This window comes from Sminthopsis crassicaudata, chromosome 1, assembly GCF_048593235.1.
Source record: "Sminthopsis crassicaudata isolate SCR6 chromosome 1, ASM4859323v1, whole genome shotgun sequence".
Taxonomy (NCBI): domain Eukaryota; kingdom Metazoa; phylum Chordata; class Mammalia; order Dasyuromorphia; family Dasyuridae; genus Sminthopsis; species Sminthopsis crassicaudata.
This window is the reverse complement of record NC_133617.1, coordinates 353,192,215-353,209,996: the sequence shown is the minus strand read 5'-3', so window position 1 is coordinate 353,209,996 and position 17,782 is coordinate 353,192,215. Positions and strand designations below refer to the sequence as shown.

The following is a 17,782-nucleotide window of genomic DNA, read 5'->3' as shown; positions in this document are numbered from 1 at the left end:
ACCATTTATAAGCGCATATACACAAGGTCCCTGTGTTCTAGAAGCATAAGTTCTTTGCTGAGCACAGAGGGAACACTTGGGAATTGTTAACACATGTATATATAAAATAATTTCTAGGAGAAATTAATAAGGTGAAGAGGAGTATATTCTGAGAGGACAGCATTTGGCACTGGAGCAGTGAGTTAAAATATGCTAGGAATTAGTATAACTAAGAGGCACGGCCTGGAGTCAGGAGGATTCTCTTCCGGAGTTCCAATCTGGCTTTAGACACTCATTAGCTGTGTGACTCTGGGGAACTCATTTAACTCTGTTTGCCTCAGTTTCCTCATCTGAAAAATGAGCTGAGAAGGAAATAGCAAACTGTTCTAGTATCTTTGCCAAGAAAACTCTAAATAGGGTCACAAAGAGTTGGACACAATTGAACAACAGAGGGATTTTAAGATACCAAGGTGAAGAGGGAGTCCATTCCAGACTTGCAGAACCTCTTTTACAGAATGTCATGGGAAGGGCACAGCTAGGCTAATATAACTAAAATAGAGATTATGTAAAGGGGAGTACCATGAAATAAGAATGGGAAGATATGTAGGAACTGCATTGTGGAGGGTTTGAAACATTAGGCTGAAGATTTTGTATTTTATATTGATATAGAATGCTACTAATGATTTCTGGATGAGAGTATTACATAGTCCCCAGCTTCTCAAATTGTGGGTCACAATAAAAATGAAATGAATGATACTCTGGCTACACTATTAAAATCATTCTATCAACAAATGTTTATAAAGCACTGAATGGCAGGCACTGTGAGCAGCCTTAATGATTCAAAGACAAGTATGATGAAACAGTTCCCTCCCTTAAGGAGTTTACATTCTAATAGTAGAAAATAAATAATATGTAGAAAATAAATAGTTTTGTAGCAGTTCTTTTGTAGTGGTTAAGGAACTAGAAATTGAGTGGATACCCATCAGCTGGGGAATGACTAAGTTATAATATGTGAAAGTAATAGGATATTAATTTTCTATAAGAAATGATGAGCAAGCTGATTTCAGAAAATCCTGGAAAGATCTACATGAATTGATTGTAAGTGAAGTGAGCAGAATCACAACATTGCATACAATAATGATATTTATATTATATGATGATCAGTTGTGATGAACTTGGCTCTTCTCAACAATGTGGTGATTCAAGGTAATTCCAATAGACTTAGGATGGAGATAGCCATCTGCATTCAGAAAGAGGACTATGGGGAGTAAATATGAATCACAACATAGTATTTTCATCTTTCGTTAATTTTTTTCTTTGCATTGATTTTCCCTCTTTTGATCTGATTGTCCTTGCACAACATGACAAATATGAAAATGTTTAAAAGGGTTGCATACATTTAACCTTATCAGATTTCTTGCTGTCTTGGAGAGGGAGGAGGTAAAGGAGGAAGAGAAAAAAATTAGAACACAAAGTTATGTAAAAATGAATTTTGAAATCTATTTTTAAATGTATTTGGGAAAAGAAAATATTATTGAAAAAGAAAATAAATAGTAGGTAGTTTGAGGATTGAGGGCTAAAACACTTGGGAGTATCAGGAAAGGCTTCATATAGAAAGTGACACTTGAACTGTGTTCCAAAAGAATCTAAATATTTCCAGAGTGAACAGTAAAAAAAATGGCATTCTGTCATGAAGGACAAGGAGAACAAAGGCATAAAAACAAGAAGTCCAGCATCATATGTTCACAATAGCAAATAAGCTAAGATGGCAGAACTGAAGAGTGACTGCATACTGCAGAGATGAAAAAGGAAAGAAGGGATTAAGTTGTGAAGAGATTTAAATGCCAGACGAGGGAGTCTATATTTGATACAAGAGGAAATAGGGAGACACTGGAGTTTACTAATAGAGTTACATGGTCCAATATGCACTTTAGGAAAATCACTTTGGCAGCTCTATGGAGAATGGATTGCAGTAGAGAGGAGCTTAAGGGAGAGGGCCAACTAAAAGGCTATTACAATTACCCAGAAGAGAGATGACAAGTGCCTGAACCAGAGTAGTACCTGGAGAGAAGGGACATATGAGAGAGATGATCTGTAGATAAAAACAAGATTTGGCAAATGAATGGAACTTCCATTCAGTATTCTAAGCCTTTCATAATCCGGCCCCTCCCTATCTTTCTAGTCTTCTTACATCACACATATCCTCATATACTCAGATTCAATGACCCCAGTCTCATTGCATAAATCACTAAGGCTCCTGATTCTCTGGGCATTCCCTTGCCTACTTAGAATGTTCTTCCTCCTCACCTCTGCCTCCTAACTTCCTTCAAAGTTTCAACTAAAATTATATCTTTTACAGGAAGCTTTTCCCAATCCTCTTTAATTCTAGTCCTTTCCTCAATTGATTATTCCTAATTTATCCTGTAGGCAACTTGTTTATACATATAATTGCATCCAGGGCCATCTCTAGTCATCCTGATCTAGATCTAGCCACTGGACCCAGTCCTCCCTCACTTAAATCCAATTCACCAGCATGTCATGCCATCTCCTCCCTGATGTTATGGTCTTCTTGGAGAAAGGATAAACAAGTTGTTTGCATATATCCCACCCTCTCAATCAACTGTAAGTTCTTTGAGAGTTGGTGATTAATCATTTTCAGTCCAGTCTCTTTGTGACTACTTTTGGGGATTTTCTTGGCAAAGATACTGTCCTAGTTTGCCATTCATTCTCCAGCTTATTTTACAGATGAAGAAACTGAGGCAAATAGAGTTAAGTGACCGCTCCATGGTCATATGGCTTGTAAATATCTGAGGCCAGATTTTAATACTGTCTTCTGACTCTAGGACTGGCACTCTATCTACTGTGCCCACCTACATGCCCGAGGTGCAACCTAGTCTCTTCTTGAGAATAGGGACTATCTTTGACTTTTATTTATATCCTCAGCACTTAATACAGTATCTGGTACACAGTAGGCATTTAATTAATGTTTATTGACTGACTGATTAGTGGCAGGAGGAAGAGGTTAGAGTAAAAAAAAAAAGGCATTAAAGTTTTGAACTCAGATGACTAAGATAATAGTGTCACTCTTAAGAATAAAGGGGAAAACAGAAGAAGGGAAAGATTACCAAGGCTTCATACAAGATTTGTTTACCTCAGACAATTCCCTTAACCAAAAGCTCAGTTTCTTCCTATGTAAAGTGAGGGAACTGAACTAGCTGGTCCCATCTAACTCCAAATTCATAAGCTTTAGGCTGAGGGCAATGGTCACTCCACAAAGAATAGGTGGGGGTATCATTCCCACTATACTCATAGCAAGCCCATTCTGAAGTACTTCTCTATACTCTGGTAATTATATACACCATGATTTAACCCTAAATAAAATGAATCCCATGAGAATAAACTCTTAAATATAAAACTGCTCATTCTATAAGGAGAGCAACCTTCAGACAGTTTCTAAAAGAAGGAGTCAGTCTAAGGATCTTTCACAAAAATTCATTTGTACCCATGGAGAACTGACAACAAATTATGTATACAGGACTAATATTCCAATGGGACAATGGTTCAGACACTGCTGACTAGCAGGTCAAATCAAGAATCCAAACTACCAGGAAGCAGTATACCTAGCTTGGTGAGTAAACTATTCTAGGACTGAATGGTGATAAGAGATCATAGGATCACGGATTTTTGAACTAAGAATTCAACTACTTCAATCTGCTCCAACTGCATTTAACAGAAAAGAAAATTGAGGTTCAGAGAGGTTCACTAACTGACTGGAATTCACAGTTATGAAATAATCATACCAGGAATTCAAGTACCAAGTACAGATCTCTAACTAAATCCACCATACAGGGGTTCTTTGCCAGTTTGGTGAAGTCTATGGAGTACTTCTTAGAATCAAGTTTTGTACTGCATAAAATAAAATATATAAGATTGAAAAGGAAACCAATTACATCAAAATATATTTATCAAAAGTCAAGTTCACACACCTTCAGCTAAGAATCTCTCTCTACCCCAATGTGCCTCTCTCCCCCCCAAAAAAAAAAATTATAAGCACACTTTCTGCAAAGGTACATGCATGGCTAGACATGAAATATATCTTACCACATTTTCTAATAATGCAGACATAGATGAAGATAAACATCTTCTAGCCCTTGTCAAAATTGTAAAAATCAATAAAACTTATCTCCAACCTCCAGTTCTCCCTTTCCCTTTCTCCCATCTTCAAACTCCAAGCAGGAGTGTTTTATAATCCCTTTCCCTTTATTAAAACCGGAAAGGATCCGATAACCATCAAATACACTTTAAATAAAACATTTCACACTGCTGGCTGTTCACAGATCCCCTAAGGATTTGTATTTTAAAACCTTTTATCTCTAAGACCTGTAAGTCTTTGTCTATGTTAAAAGAATTTCAAGCTACAGTGAGGGAGATAGATAACTTTGGAGGAAAGGAACAGGGAAAACTTCACTTTGCCTAGAAAATCCCAAAGCATCTACCCCAAGGATAAATCTGATCTATTCTTTCAGGGAAGAATCAAAAGGATGCTTAAGTGAACCCTCTCCATTCCCCATCTGTTTGACTATAAGATGACAGAAATTCTGAGTTTATTTTCATTGTACTCTCTCTCCTTTTCTAGATCATTATGCTAATCAATCTGACCTAGGTCCTAGGTCTTCTCCCTCAGTCACCAATAGTGAGGCATCTGAAACCCATACTATCTAGCTATGGATGAGAGAACATAGATTATAATAATGGTGATAACAGTGGTGATGATAAAACATTCTGTAATATTGTATAAAATAGTCACAGAGCAGTTATTAAACCCTGGGGAAAAAAAACAAACAGACCTTTTATTGTGTGGAAGATAGACTGGGAGAGACTTGAGATAGGCAAACCAAATAAAAGGCTATTATTATTATTATAAAGGTAACGAGGGCCTAAACTAGTGTGAATGGAGCACAGGTGATGAAGAGGAGAGATCTAAAAGTAGAAGTGATGAGATGTGGTGACTGGTTAGATAAATGAGGTGAATTAGTGTGGTAACTGAGGAATGGGGGAAAGGGACATGAGAGAGATGTTGAGATAGAAACAATAATAGTTGGCAACTACTAGAATATAGAGTGAGAAAAAGCTAAACATAACATCAAAATTTTGAACTTGGGTGACAAGTAGGGTGGTAGTGCCTTCAATAATCAAAGAAAATTTTGGAAAATAAATTAATTTTGGAGAAATTATAGTAAGTTCTGTTTTTTTGAAATACTGAGTTGAATATTGAAATGGTAAGTTCTATTTTAAGTGATGAACTTGGATCTTTTCAATAATGAGGTGATTCAGGCCAGGTAAATTCCAAAGGACTTGTGTTGGAGAGAGCCACCTGAATCCAGAAAGAGAGGACTATTATTTTCACTTTTTGTTATTGTTTGTTTGCTTTTTTCTTTTTGCATTTTTCCCTTTTTGATCTGATTTGTCTTGTGCAACATGATAAATGTGGAAATATGTATAGAAGAATTGCACATGTTTAATATGTATTTGATTGCTTGTTGTGTAGGGGAAAGGGAAGGGGAAAACGTGGAATAATTTTGCAAGGGTCAATGTTGAAAACTATCTTTGCATATATTTTGAAAATAATGAAAAAATAAAGAAATAAAAATTTTTTTAAAGAAATGTACTCATGTACTAAATCAGAGAAAGGCTTTAATCTTCGGTAGAAGAAATTCCCACACCAGAGGGAAATTACAGATTTTTTCCATACACTTTTATTTTTAAAAAAATATTATCTGGCATTGAAATAATACCTTGTCATAATGAAACATCTTACATTCATTATTAAATTAAATCCTCATAAAGCTTTGTAAGAGAAAGGTTTGGAGCTGATCTTGTGGTTCTGTGGGAACTCTCAGGAAGGAAACTCACTCAATTATTACAATCATTAGCCATATAATTGTGCCTAGGATCAAAAACCAGGATGTGAAAGAAAAAGAACTTGAACCCAGGACTTATTAATTCCAAGAGCTAAGCTCCTTAAGATGTAGATGGAGGTCACATAACAAAATATAGGGATTACAAAATTATGATTCATTATAAGTAAATGTTTGGTTTGTATACCTACCTTATATACCCATATACCTGGGATTGTGTAAAAATTTCTTAGGAGAAAAGGAGTCATGAGTGGAAAAAAATTAAAAAGCCCTGAACTAAAGTAAGATAGAGATGGGATTATTATATCCATTTAACATATAGAAAAAAAATCTCAGCAAACAGCAAAATTTCAGTATTAAATTGTGAGGTCCTAACTCTGTTGCTTTTCTTTATATCTCCAATGCTCAATACAATGCCTGACTATAGTAGGTTACCTATTAAATGTCTGTTGACTGACTGATTCATTGAAATGACTAATTTAAGATGTTAACCCAGGTCTTTAACTCCAAATGCAATGTTCTTTTCAATACACTGGCCACTTGAAATCAAAATATGTTTTTAGCGTTGTCCTGATCTAATGACTCTATCAAAAGGAAATCATATTGGTTTAGTATGGCTTATTATTATTATTAATTATTCTAATATCTGAAGGACTTTTAAAAACTCAAAGTACATTTTTAAGTCATCTCATTTGATTTCAATAGCATCTTTTTTGTTGTTGTTGCTGTTGTTGAGGCAATTGGGGTTAAGTGACTTGCCCAGGGTCATACAGCTAGAAAGTATTAAGTGTCTGAGGCTAGATTTGAACTCATGTCTCCCTGACTTCAGGGCTGGTGATCTATATACTATATACTACACCAACTAGCACCTCTTTAAAGTAGGAAAAGCAACTATGAATTCGAATTTCAGTTGGAAGTGAAATCACTAAGGTAGTTTCCTACCCCCATTTTTGTATTGTTCTCTGCTTTCATGGACCAACCTGCATCAGAGCCATGTGGTGGCTCCTGATGGGAGCAGGCAATTGAGGACACCTTGGATCACAGCAATAAAAATCCTAGACACAAGAGTAGATGGAGCCCTCCAAGCCATGGAGAGAATGAGGAAAAAAGAAAAGAACACTAGGCTCGATTATTAGAGAATCATTAATGATCCCTCCCCCCCAAAAAAAGTGCAACAGACATAGTTTATTGAGAGTCTCTGTTCATACCTGCTTTCATTATAATGTGCCATCTATTTTCCACATATTTTATCCTATCTGCCACAGAAATAAGTTGTATGCTACAATATTTGAGGCATAGTCTATATATTCATAACTTTACTATATTATGTTTTTGAAAACTATTAGACACTTGGAAAGTTAATTTTAAAAAATAACATCTATATTTATATAGCTCTTTAAGATTTTCATTGTGCTATTAAATCACCCCTAATCACCATGCTGGTAACTCAAGCCTTCACTGACACCATCTCCCTCTACTGCCTTTCCTCTCTATTGGAGGGTAGAATACCAAAGTCTTCCCATTGTCTTTCTTTATGGAGTGCAGAAATTGAACATTTGGATTCACTTACTTGGCATCTGTTGTATCTTGTCTCAACTCCATGGAACAAGATGCCCCCTCAATGATTATTTCATGGTTTTTCTTCCTTCCCTTCCTCCCTGTGTGTCTCCCTCTATTAAACTGTAAAGTCCTTGAGGAATCATTAGGAGTCATGACTCAGTTTAACACAATAATTGACACTTGGTAATTGCTTATTGGAGTTGACTGGATTAAATCAGTACTTAGGACATGGGACAGAAGGAAGCATAAAGATTCCCAATGCCAGGAAGGAGATAGTTCTCAAAAGAACAAATCCAAGCAAGAGCTCTCTAGGGACTCCAGTAAAGTTATAGGGAAGCTAAAGTCAACAACTAACAATACCCTAAGTTTGGAGCAATATTTCACAGTCACTCCTGGCATATCCACTTCAGGAAAAGAAGAATGGTTCACTTAAAGCAAGGGTAGAGGAAATCAGGTATGGCCCTTATGCTGAAATACAAGACTATCGGGGTATTTTTTTTTTCTTTCATAAAAATAAATAAATAAATAAAGTTTCATTTTTTTAACAAAATAAACTAAAAGATCCAGTGGATAGAAAGCCAGATCTGGAGTGAGAAAGATCTGAGTTCAAATCTAGCCTCAGATACTTCCTAATTGTATTACACTCTACAAGTCACTTAACCCCTTAGTTTTCTCATCTATAAAATGAGGATAACAAGAGCATCAAATGAAATAATAATTAAGGCATTTAGTACATGACTGGCATATAGTAAGTATCATATAAATGTGAGCTATTATTCCTTTATATTATAACACTAATTAGTATTGTCATTATTACTATATATAATTAGTAGATCAAAAAATATAAATCAAGAAGATAATTTCAATGTAAAACACCATGTAAATTAAAAATTGCATGTAATTACATGTAAAAGCAGTAAAAATCAGCTTTTTAAAAATAAATATGAAAGTTCTATGTATTTGTTGAAACCATCATTGAAATAGTAAATCTTTCCAGAATAACTTACAGTCAATTACTTCAGAAATCATAACTTTTTGTCATACAACAGCAAGAAGAAACTGATCCCAAACTAACTCCAACTAAGCCATGGAGGCTATTCATCTTTTGTGTTTATTCTCTCTCCAGTAATTGTGAGTAATGAAACAAATAAAGATAGGGCCTCAGACATTTCTTTTCACCATTTCAATGCACTAAATTTAAAATTCATTTTCATAAATGTAATACACATTTCCCCTGATAACATGATATTTTGTCAAATCTACTGAGAACAATACTTACCCAGCATCTTCCTGGAAACCTTCCAGTTCATCTCTTTGCTCAGCTAAAGTTGATTCCAAATCCAAATATGTGCCATTATGAGAGAGCTGTAGTGTGCAATCATCAAGCTATAAAAGAAAATAATATGTGAGACTTGTATGGATTGATACAATCTGCTATTGGGGAAAAAACCCAACAACTTTTTAAAAATCTTATCATGTTCCATTTAAACATTTTAAAAGTTATATTCTGGTGTATTTGCATTAAAACTGAAACTTCTACTACTAAAACACTTTGAATTTTAAAAATTCCAGAATAATAATACTGGATATTATAAATAATAATTAAAGTTTGCAAAGTATCCTACAAACATTAGGCAAAAAGACAAATGAAAAAATGTGTTTGTTTCACAGATACATTGTAAACAAGCCTTTAGTATCCTTTTGAAATAAAGCTAATGCTTATAGGGAAAAAAAAAAAAATTTTGTAAGGCTTTTTTATTTCAAGCTGTCCTGAATCTCCAAAACAGTTGATCTAGACTCTAGAGCAACAGGGATAAGCTAAAAGTACTTTTTACTTCATGCAAAACTATTCAATGTGATTAATAAGTCCCTTGTAAGCAAGTAAATAGCCAAGCCAGAACTCAAATCTATGGACTTATCTTTCTAATAAAATTTCTACTTTGCCATTTTGTACTAGGTTTTATAAAAGACACAATGAGACATAAAATAGCCCTTGCCCTTAAGAAATTTATAATATAATTGGGAAAGTTAGTGTTTCCATAAAAAAAGATAATAAATTGTAAGTACCAAATATGTTGGTATAAACAGTCACAATATATATAGTAGAAAACTGTTATATCTATACTCACATTATTAAACAAATAATATTTTTAAAAAGAATTCTCTTTTTTTAAAATCACCCAAATAATGTTTTAGGAAAATGGAAAATGACTTTTAGTTAATATATGATTCTATTTTCTACTATCATTATTAATTGAGCTTGATTTAAGGAACCTGTTCTTGAATAGTTTCTTTGTACTCTACATATCATACTCATCAGTTTTAGCATAATTGTGGAAACAACTATTTCTGAAGGCAAGGGAAATTAATAGGGCTTGGTTAGAGAAGAACCAAACAATCAGACCCTCTGAAGGAAGAGAAGTAGGTAGAGTTTCATGTATGACCCTTTTCCCGAATGCTCCCACCCAATTGTTAATGCTCTCTCTTATTTGAAAATATTTTGCATTATTTATATCATGTATGCCCTGGACCCTAAGTAGAATGTAGGCTTCTTGAGGACAGAGACTTTCATTTTCCATCAGCACCTAGCTTAGCTCTTGTACATTCTGATTGCATTTAATAAAAGTTGTTGGGGAAGTGATCATAGCAATAAGCAATAATGGGACTCTGGAAATCTGAAGAGGTGGATGTTTCATCCAGTATAAGAAGCACCAAGTCAAATAAATCTGACTTTAGGCAATTATGCAAAGGCTTAGATAAGAAGACTCAATCTGACAACAATATTCAGGAGGACCAAAGGGAGCAAAGAGGAATCTAGCCTTATAGAATTTGGAATAGTAGGCAATAATTCACAAGAGAGACTAAAACAAAGACCAATTATTAGAACTGGGATAGAATGAAAGAATTTGGCAACAAACAACAAAGGAAGGGGCGGAGTTCCTGGAAGTAGGTACAAAGAAAAACTAGCAAAAAACTAGACAATTATAAGCCACCAAATTATAAAATGAAGGGCCTTTTTAGCTTCTCTGCCTTAGAGCAAAATTGATGGAACTAACCCTATAAATGAGGATTAAGTGACCCCAACACTGGTAATGGGAGGGGTTTCCTGATAGTAAACCAGTCTATACAAGTCCCAATTCTATAATAATCATGAGTCTTCTGAAGTCATGATAAATCATTGCATTGATCAAAGTTCTTAAATCTTTTAAAGTTCTTTAATTTTACATAATTTTAGTTAATACATAATTGTCCTATCAGCACTGTTTGCTTCATTCTGCATCAATTTGTGTAAATCTTCCCAGATTTTTATAAATTTAAGTTTTCATCAAAAAATTTTATGATACAATTCTATTCCATTACACACAGATACCATAATTTGTTCAGTCATATTCCTTATGACATAGCTCACTCTGGTTCCATCCTTTGATGCTTACTTATACTTGTGTTACATTAGTAAACATTCAACCTCTTTCAGTCTCACTTTTGTCACCAGCAAAATTAAGGGGTTAGGTTAAATGATTTTTTTTAATTCTATCAGCTCTATATTGATAATCTACATCAATAATCCTATAAATTTTTTGGGGGGAGAAATGCTTGGCATCATAAGAAAAAATAACATAAAAACATCAATCTCAAAAAAGTATCAGAGAGGTCATTAAAATAATTATAGCTATCCCAGAAACAAAAAAAAAGACAGATTGAGAAATGAATTCTTCCAAATCTACATACAGAAAAAAGATGAGGCAAGTGTGATATTTCTAACACAATCCTAGAAAAAATAAGACTAAAAAAAATATGGATCAATATCACTAATGAATATTTAAAATATCTCCATCTGTAGAAGATGAGATCACAAATCTAGAAAATCAAAAAGATATAAAAAGTTGAAGTAATAAATTACTTCATCAGATAATGAAGTGTGAAATAATATGCATTTAATTATATCTCAACAAAAATTAGAAAAAACATGAGAAATAACATTTACAAAAATACAAAATTTCAAACATTTTACATTAACAATAACACACATGAGACCTATTGAAAGAAAATCCAGAATTTAATAGAAAATAAAGAATAATTGAACAGCTGAAGGGATATCTCTTGCAAATGCTTAGATGAAACTAATTTAGTAAAAAATGTGAATTCTTTCCCAGTTGTGTTATAAATTTTCTAGAAAAGCTATTAAAAAATAATAATCTTCTTGGTAAAGTGAAATACATGATAAAATCCATAAAGGAAAATTAATGAAATATTAAGAGAAAATATAGACTAAGGGAATGAGGAAATTGTCCTGTAAAATTTCAAAATATATGACAAAATAAGCTTTAAAAGTCTATCTAGTAAATGGTCAAGGGGATGAACAATTTTCAGATGAAGAAATTAAAGACATTTCTAGTCACATGAAAAAAATGCTCTAAATCACTATTGATTACAGAAATGCAAATTAATCACAACTCTGATATATCACTACACATCTCTCAGATTGGCTAAGATGACAGGAAAAAATGATGATAAATGTTGGAGGAAATATAAGAAAACTGGGATACTTACTACTGCATTGTTGGTGAAACTGTGAACTGATCCAACCATTCTGAATTACACCCAAAAGGCTATCAAACTGTGCATACTCTTTGACCCTAAAGTGTCTCTATTAGGTTTGTACCCCAAAGAGATCATAAAAAAGGGAAAAGGATCCATGTGAGCAAAAATGTTTGTAGCAGGGTTTTTTTTTTGTAGTGGCAAAGAATTAAAAACTGAGTAGATGCCCATAAGTTGAGGAATAGATGAATAAATTATAGTATATGAATGTTATCCTTTTTGATCTGATTTTTCTTGTGCAGCATGATAAATGTGGAAATGTTTAGAAGAACTGCACATGTTTAACCTATATTGGATTGCATTGTATCTAGAGGAGGGTGGGGGGGAAGGGAGGAAAAAAATTGAAACACAAGGTTTTGCAAGGATGAATGTTGAAAACTATTTTTGCATTTATTTTGAAAATAAAAAGTTATTAATTAAAAATTTTTCAAATGAGAGAAAAATATAAAAGTCTATCTAAGGGACCTCGTTGGCACAGTGGATAGAGCACTGACCCTGAAGTTAGTAGGACTAGAATTATAATCTGACCTGATACTTAACATTTATTAACTGTGTGACTCTGAGCATGTCACTTAACCCTAATTGCCTCAGGGGAAAAAATTTTATCTGGTATAAGTTAAAATATAAGAGCAAAAGGGTCACTGTAGCATAATACTAGAATCCATTAACAGATCTTCAAACATACTAAATAAATATGTGATAGAGAACTTAATCCAAGATGTAAAAAATATTAGAGGAAGGAATCATTCAATAAAAATTGCTGACCAAGAGTTCATAGCCTTTAAGTCAACTTTGATTTATTACTCTTCTCGAATCCCACATTTAATCAGTTGCCAAATCTTGTCACTTCTGTCTCCATGACATCTTTCCTTTATGTCCCCTTCTCTCTATTCATATAGCCTTTAGCTTAACTTCTCATCCTTACTGAAATAATGCTCTAATTAGTCTTTCTGCTTCTAGTCTCTCCCCACTCCAATCCATCTTTCCTACAACTGCCAAACTGATAGTCCTAAAAGAAAGGTCTGACCATGTCACTTTTCTACTCAAAAATCCTCAGTGGCTCCCTATTGCCCCTAGGATAAAATACGAAGAGTCCAATATGGCATTTAAGACCTTCTACTGTCTGACCACCTCTAATATTTTAAGTCTTATTTATTTGCTTTCTTCTACATATTCTCTATTCCTATCCAGTCAGAATGATTGGTCATTCTTACATGACTTTGCAGAGCTTGTTCTGCCTCTCTCTGATGTCATAGAATTAATGCCTAGCTTTCTTCAAAGTACACTGAGGTACCAGCTCCTATACAAAGTTTTTCCTAATCCCATCTCCTCCCTGTTAATGCTCATTCCCTCTTGCAATTACTTTGTATTCCTTTTTATATACTTTGTATATCTATAGTACAGCCCTAGCAACTATTTGCTTTCCAATGACAGGTCTGTATAAAAACAAAGAAGTTTATCATCAGTGCAAAGTGGCCATGCAAAATGCCCTCACAGCCCTTTGAGGCTTCTATAGTAGCAGTGGCAAAGGATGAAAAAAGGGTGTCAAAGAATGCTAAATATCATAATAACCTGTAAACAAACACTTGAGTGTACATCAAGTGAGAAACAGTTAGACAAGCTATGGTAAAACAATGTAACAATATAATTATATCATTAAAAACTGTTGAAAGTATAGATTTAGAGAAACCTGGAAAGATTTATATGAACTGACGAAGAGGCACAGGTGGTGGAACAATTTATAGAATAACTACAATAATGTAAAATCAAAAACTCTGAAACTTAAAAACTATGATCAGTACAATAACTAATCATGACTTCATAAGACTGAAAACACACTTCCTATCACTTAGCAAAAAGGCACCAGGCAGAATGGAACATACATATATAAACCATGCGTATGGATCTGTTTTGCTTAATGATATTTATTTGTTATAGGAAGGGGTTTCTATTTGTAGAAGAGGGAATTATGGAAGGTGGACAGAACTGGTGGGTAGGAATAATGAGTTTTTTAAAAAGAAGGAAAGGAGCATTAATGTCAATCAATCTAAAATAGAAGAGAGTTGAAGGAAGTTCAAAAGGAGATAGTTGTGTTTAATTTAACAAATATACCTTTTAAAATTGTGCAATACAAAGTTCTCTTTCTCTTCCTTGTGTGTTAAAATGTTTATAATTGTTGATGTCTTCTCTGTCCATAATAATATATAAAAATGAAAATTATTTTAAATTTAAATCACCATGGCATTATGGGAAATATTCCTGGTGATTTCTTTCTGGTCTAGAGAATGTAAGCAAACAGTAAAAATAAATGTATCCTTTGAAAAGAGAAAATGGGCTGTGGACTATATTGCCATCAGTCTTAGTCATTTTAATAACTTTTTAGATGAAGAAATCAAAGCTATATATATAGTTAATATGGAAAAATATTGATTAGAGAAATGCAAACTAAAATAACTCTGAGGTACCTCCTCACAACCATTATATTGGTTAATATAACAGAAAAGGAAAATGACAAACACTAGAGGGGATGTGGGGAAACAGTAGAGTTGAGAACTGATCCAAAAATTCTAGAGAGCAATTTGGAACTATGTCAAATAGGCTATAAAACTGTGTGTGACATAGGCAGTGCTGTTTTTGGGAGATGGTTGCCCCCATTTGTATCTTATTTCCTTTTTTTACAGGACTTTATGAGATCTGAAAAGCTTGGAAGAACCCCTATAGTTCCAGTAGCAAGCCCGGGAAGGAACCAATCTTGAGAAATGATCTAATTGACCCAGCAAAGTATAGGAGTGAATTTAGCCAGCAACTAAGACACCGTGTCCTATAGGCAAGGCATTAAGGAGCACATCCAAAAATGAACTTGATCAGGCTAAGAATTAGTAGTACATTTGGAGAAGGATATTTTTTTTTACTTTGGTTCTTGCCATATCTTTTCAGGTAATATCACTTGACATTGGATGTTAATTGGTTAGCCATGATATTGAGAAACTATCAACAGGTTAAATTGATAGTGGGATACTAATCCTTGGCCTCAGTGCTATTGAGGGGATATTAGCTGGTTCTGAAAATGGAAGCTCATCCAATAGCAATAGAAAAACCCATAGTCCCTCAAGTATATTCCCATAATTCTGAGTGGAGTTGCAGCTTCTGAATTATGTCTTGGGAGAAGTTCAGAATCCATTATTACTCACTAGATATCAATTATAACTCAGAAAGTGGATATGGGAGTAACTGTAGACTTTTCTATGAAGATGGCCCTTCATCCAATATCATGCCTTATAACTCAATGCTCTACAATAGACTTTACTGTCAATCTTTTCCATAAATGATTCTTTGGGCATCAGGGATATTTTTCTACATCATGCACTTCAAGAATTCTACAACTAATATTGCAGTGGACAAAATTCTGACCATACCATGGCAATGCATTGGCTAGAATTCCTTTTCTTTGTTCAGGGTTTCAGTAGCCATGATACTCTCGGGGCACTCTAGGACAGCAGACAAAGTTGTAGGACTATAACAGAGGCTCAAATTGCAGCATTAACAGTGGGTTGGTGGGAAGGATTTAGGGACAGTGATAATAGCAGCCTAAGAGGATTTGAGATCAAGTTGCAAGATGACTTAAGAAGTTTAGCACTATAAAATCTGCAACCTGGATTTTAGGGGGTGAATATAGTAAGGATTGATGAAGAAATTAATGATTAGAATGAGAAAAGAGGATCTTTCATACTCCCATTACTGAGTTACATTCAACAACAAATATTTATCACTGATTCAGATTTATAATTGCATGGTCATTCTCTGTAAAGGGGTCAAAGTGGATCATTAAGCAGTCTAATTTTCTCTGTGGAAATAGACAGGCTCTTTACAGAGAAGGGACACAAGGTCACCCTGGAATTCTTTTTACAACCTTTGTGATAGACAGTCCACTTAAACAGACACGACAGAAGCAGACTTAATAAATAACAAGAGAAAGGATGATATCTCATCTCCTGGATAATTTATACTCTTCTCTTTGTGCTTTAATCCAGGGAGGTGGAGAGTTACTGGGGACTATTTAATGACTACTATAGTTTGGGCTGTAGATTCCATGTAAGATAAAGTGATCCTTTGTGCCTTCAATTAAATATATGAATAACCCCTCAACTTCATCTGTATAAATGGAATTGAGATAAACATAGACTAGATTAAGTAACATTATTTTTAATACTGTTCTTCATAAGTTTAAAAGAAGAAGAAAAAACCTGACAATTCTAAGTCAATAAACCTTACTTTTGCTATGCACGGTAAAATTCTTTATGAGGAGAGTGGATTCTGAAGACAGAATTCTCTATCAGAATCACACTTCAAATTGTTGTCTTCTGAATGGTCTCCCTTTCCCTGTTCTCTAAGCTGGGTCCAGAACAGTCAGTAACATGCAAGTTGCATATCTGAGGTTTGGATATCACATACCAATATTCTTCTAGGTGAGCAAGCTATATGGGCTTTTCCCCTCAACCTGGACAAGTTGCTGTCTCACACAGTACCACTGCATTTTTTTACTAAGCTACCACAGCCACTGAGAGTAAGATCTAACTCCAAAGGCTGATTTTGTTTAAAAAAAAAAAAAAAAAAAAAAAAAAAAGTCACCAGTACTCAAAGGATTTATTTATCAAGAGGTGGTGGGCTACATAGAATTCCCAATCCCTCTGATTTTGTCTGCCTGCATTTTGGATTTCCTTCACAGGCTAATTGTACACTATTTCAAAGTCCGATTCTTTTTGTACAGCAAATCAACTGTTTGGACATGTATACATATATTGTATTTAATTTATACTTTAACATATTTAACATGTATTGGTCAACCTGCCATGGGAGGGGGAAAGGAGGGGGAAAAATTAGGTTTGGCAATTGTCAATGTTGTAAAATTACCCATGCATATATCTGGTAAATAAAAACTATTAAATTTAAAATAAAATAAAATCTTTAAAAAAAAAAAAAGAGGTGGTAGGGAGGGGGTGTGGAGATTGTGGTGAGGAGTGAAAGGAGGTATAGGGGATGTGGGAGAGTATGGTAGGAGGTAGCTGTGGAAAGGTTGGAAAGATGGGGAAATGTGGGAGATGTGGGGGTGGGGGAGGGAGATATATGTATTATTGTCTCCATCTTTTAAGACAAAAAGAAATCACTCAATATGCTGATCTTTAATTTTGTTCAATTTATAGTGGACATTTCGTGAATAGTATTAACTGATTTCACAACAGAAATAACAATAAGAGTCTGCATTTATACAACATTGTACAATCACAAAACACTCTTAACATGTATTGGTCAACCTGCCATGGGAGGGGGAAAGGAGGGGGAAAAATTAGGTTTGGCAATTGTCAATGTTGTAAAATTACCCATGCATATATCTGGTAAATAAAAACTATTAAATTTAAAATAAAATAAAATCTTTAAAAAAAAAAAAAAAGAGGTGGTAGGGAGGGGGTGTGGAGATTGTGGTGAGGAGTGAAAGGAGGTATAGGGGATGTGGGAGAGTATGGTAGGAGGTAGCTGTGGAAAGGTTGGAAAGATGGGGAAATGTGGGAGATGTGGGGGTGGGGGAGGGAGATATATGTATTATTGTCTCCATCTTTTAAGACAAAAAGAAATCACTCAATATGCTGATCTTTAATTTTGTTCAATTTATAGTGGACATTTCGTGAATAGTATTAACTGATTTCACAACAGAAATAACAATAAGAGTC

The 17,782-nt window shown here is 34.3% G+C and overlaps 1 protein-coding gene across 1 annotated transcript in view; it reads right to left on the bottom strand.

The window, feature by feature from the left end:
- Positions 1-17,782, bottom strand: part of FHOD3 (formin homology 2 domain containing 3) — a 630,786-nt gene that overhangs the window by 528,969 nt on the left and 84,035 nt on the right. Inside the window, 1 exon segment of the mRNA XM_074279229.1 lies at positions 8,737-8,843. Coding sequence (XP_074135330.1) covers positions 8,737-8,843 — 107 coding nt within the window.